Here is a 4023-nt window from a genome sequence, read left to right as displayed (position 1 = left end):
ATGTCCTTCGTTCCCCAAATCGTTGGTGAATTGGTGACAGGCCCTTTGAGGGAGAAGAGCGTTGCCCTTGTCCTGCCGGAGGGCCAAGACCCTAGGAACTTAGGACACATCGACAGGCCCATCACACTTCTGCGCCTTCCGCCGGCGTCACCTGACGGAGGAGGAAAAGTGGCGATTTCCAACGGCACTGGGGACGGAGAGGGCGGGTTACTGGAAAGCGGTCCTCTGGAAGTCGGTAGGTCTATTATTACTGCTCTGCCCCAAAAGACTTGCAAGTGACACTAGAGCACCTTCAGCCTAAGTCTTTCAAGAATGGCCCCAGCTCTATTTCCCAAAACTCTGGAGATTATTACGTAGACTGTAATTACCTTACATATGTAATCCAGCATATTCTGCATTTAAAAACACCGAAGACATCAAGTACCGTCATTAAGACCTTGGTGACTAATCACAGGTACAGTACACTCTGTACCCAGAAGATGCAGGTAAATAATCGGTGCCCTTGCTAAGATCGCTTACAAAAAGCTTTAGTAAAATCAAGCAGGGCTGAACACTTGACACTTAAGATATAAAATATTCAAAACCGTGTCATGCTTTCAGTTGGCTTGCTTCGCCAAGGAAAATGCTGATGATATTGTCAAAAAGACTATACTGTAGTAAAGTTCGTTATTGTTTTTTATGTTAGAACAAGCCATGAGGTTGCAGTTATAATGTTTGAGGTTGCCGAACGCCGATCTGCTAAAAATCATGTACTTCGCGGGACGGGATTACCCCTGCCTTCATTAATTTGTACTGGCTGCGGGTGAAGGCCAGAATAATATTCAGGTTTTGTGTATTGACCCATCAGGCTGTTAAGACCGGCTCCCCTCGATATTTATAGGGACCTGTTACAGACTATATGACCAGTAAATCGACCTGATACGAGACTAGTTACAGATGGTTTGAAGTTGGTGGAGCCGCGTTTTTCCTCAGTCTGCGGCTCCAGAGTCAAAAAAAAGTTCAGTATACCTTAGTTTTACCAGACCACTGAGCTTATCAACGGCTCTCCTAGGCTGGCTCGAAGGATTAGACTTATTTTACGTGACTAAGAACCAGGTGGTACCAGCAACGGGACCCCCACAGTTTATTGTGGAATCTAACTGGCATTATAGCGAGAAAATGAATTTCCTATCACCAGAAATAAAATTCCTCTAACTCTTCATCAGCCGGCCGGAGACTCGAACTCGGGCCTAAAGAGTGCTAGTCCACAGCTCTACCGATTCTCCCAACGAAGAACTGGCTCCAGAGTCGTTAGATTATATATCAAGCTTCCTCTTGAGCTGAGGCAGGCTGAGGATTTGAAGTCTTTCAAAAAGAAGCTTAAAACTACTTTGTTTAATCAATGCTATGATATGGAATATCAGACAGTGAATGGGGAATATGCAGTGTGAGCAAATACATTTGATGAATAAACTATTAATTTGGCAATGGAGGTCCTGCGAGGGCTTTGGAAGTGGTGCGGGACCTGGATAAGCCGCCAAGTAACAAGTCAATAAACCTCTTTCGGGAATCTTCATGTCATGGGAGTCTTTCCTTTTTTTAAGATTCTCATGCTTCAGTTTCTGCCGAAAAATACGCACATTTCCCTCTTCCATTTATTATTTTTGTAAGTTTTATTCGCATGAATATATATATATATATATATATATATATATATATATATATATATAATGTATATATACATAGGCCTATATATATATATACACACACACAAACACACACACTTGAGGGGGGGACATTACATCAAGATGTACTACGAAACGATTGCAATACAGTTCAAGAGCAGTAACGAAAATCATAATGAAAAAAGTGTAAAATCCTTTTAAGTAATAGCAATTGTCATTTAAACCACCCAGTAGCTGACAGTGACAATAAAAAAATTCACCCATCTTTGATCAACCACAAAAATCACCCAATTGCTGATAACCACAAAAGTGACCCAGTTGCTGATAAATTAACCAAAAATATTATCCAGTTGTTCATAACCACAAAAATCACCCAATTGCTGATGACCACAAAATCACCCAATTGCTGATAAATTAACCACAAAAATCGCCCAATTGCTGATATATTAACCACAAAAATCACCCATTTGCTGATAAATTAGCCACAAAAATCACCCAATTGCTGATGACCATAAAATCACCCAATTGCTGAAAAATTAAACCACAAAAATCACCCAGTTGCTAATAAATTAACCACCAAAAATCACCCAGTTGCTGATGACTGACTGCAAAATCACCCAATTGCTGATAAATTAACAACAGAATCTCTCAATTGCTGATAACCACAAAAATCACCCAATTGTTGATAAATTAAGAACAAAAATCACCCAGTTGCCGTTCAGTTAACCACAAAAATCACCCAATTGCTGATAAATAAGCACAAAAATCACCCAGTTACTGTTCAGTTAACCACAAAAATCACCAAATTGCTGGTAAACACAAAAATCACCAATCACCGAATTTCTGATAAAATAAAAATCACCCAGTTGTTGATAACTACAAAAATCACCCAGTTTCTGATAAACTAACCACTTAAATCACCCAACCGCTGATAAATTAACCACAATAATACCCAATTGTTGATAAATTAATCACAAAATACCTAATTGTGGATAAATTAACCACAGAAATCACCCAATGCTGATAAATTAACCACTTAGTTGCTGATAACCACAAAAGTACCCAATTGCTGATAAATTAATCACAGAAATACCAAATTGTGGATAAATTAACCAGAGAAATCACCCAATGCTGATAAATTAACCACATAAATCACCCAGGCGCTGATAAATTAGCCACAAAAATACCCATTTGCTGATAAATTAACAATATAAGTCACCCAATTGTGGTAAATTAACCTCAGAAATCACCCAGTTGTGATAAATTAACCTCAGAAATCACCCAAATGCTCATAAATTAACTGCAAAAATCACCCAATTGCTCATAAATCTACTGCAAAAATCACCCAATCGCTGATAAATGAACCGCAAAAATCACCCAGTTGCTGATAAATTAACCGCCGGGAGATCGCGTTGTCAGAATGAATATTTTGTCAGGAAATCATTGAAATGCTGAGAATTATCGTATGAACCAGGGTCATGTAAAGTGAACTATTGATTTGATGAGCTGATATATAGGTAATGCATATAGGTGGGGAACCTTGTTTCTGTTGGACGCTGATAATTTTTTTCAATGAACACTCTAGAAGTCTTCTCGAATATTGAGGGCCGAAAAGTTGGATAGTGAAGAAGAAATGTCAGAATCTGGGAAATGACAAGCTCAAATTCTATGCCATTAATTTTACGGACAAAGTAGTGAAGCCGCAATGAACATACAGTGATGACTTATTTTGTCCAGCTTTCACTTTAGAAAAGTTTACCTAACAATGTGAGATCAAGAAATGTTCCAGTGTTTATTTATGATTTTTTCCAGGTGTCATCGTGCTGGCAAGTCGCGTCAGAAGACGAGTCCTCGCTTGCAGAGCCACCTGAAAACTGGAACACCTCAGCCGTCGTCCCTGCATCCACCTCTCGTCCACCCGCAGGAAGATGAACCTCCCAGACGCCTTTGTTTTCAGGACGCCTTCGGCTGCCCTCTCTCTGCCCCTACACCCCAGGAAGCCAGACTCAGAGCAGGCCCCTGTTCCGGGGTGGGGCCAGGCCGTTATTGCAGCTGACCCACTTGGTGGACCTCGCGTGCCTGGAACCCGCGAGACTTCAGCACCTGGAACGGCTCCTTCGTCGACCGCTTCGACGACATGAGCATCAAGGTCGTGCAGGTATACGCGTAGACTGTCGACAGGCCTCTGTTCTACAGTGACTTGACAGGGGAGCTGAAGGGGATGAACCTCGGAGATATGAGGGCGATGTCCTCAGCGCTGTGGATTCAGTCTGAATGTGACCGGAAAAAGTGAGAGTAATGGACTTCCAGACACGCCTTTCTCTTAACAGCCGGTGCTTTTTGCCGTTAAAGAATAATG

General features: G+C 41.3%; 1 protein-coding gene across 1 annotated transcript in view; it reads left to right on the top strand.

Moving 5' to 3' along the window:
* Positions 1-4023, top strand: part of LOC136841132 (glutamate receptor 1-like) — a 13179-nt gene continuing 9156 nt past the window's right edge. The window contains exon 1 of the mRNA XM_067108178.1: positions 1-235. Coding sequence (XP_066964279.1) covers positions 1-235 — 235 coding nt within the window. The remainder of the gene's footprint in view (positions 236-4023) is intronic.

The sequence above is a fragment of the Macrobrachium rosenbergii genome, chromosome 8 (genome assembly GCF_040412425.1).
Source record: "Macrobrachium rosenbergii isolate ZJJX-2024 chromosome 8, ASM4041242v1, whole genome shotgun sequence".
Classification (NCBI taxonomy): domain Eukaryota; kingdom Metazoa; phylum Arthropoda; class Malacostraca; order Decapoda; family Palaemonidae; genus Macrobrachium; species Macrobrachium rosenbergii.
Note: the sequence above shows the minus strand (reverse complement) of the source record. Positions and strands in the feature narration are given on the sequence as shown.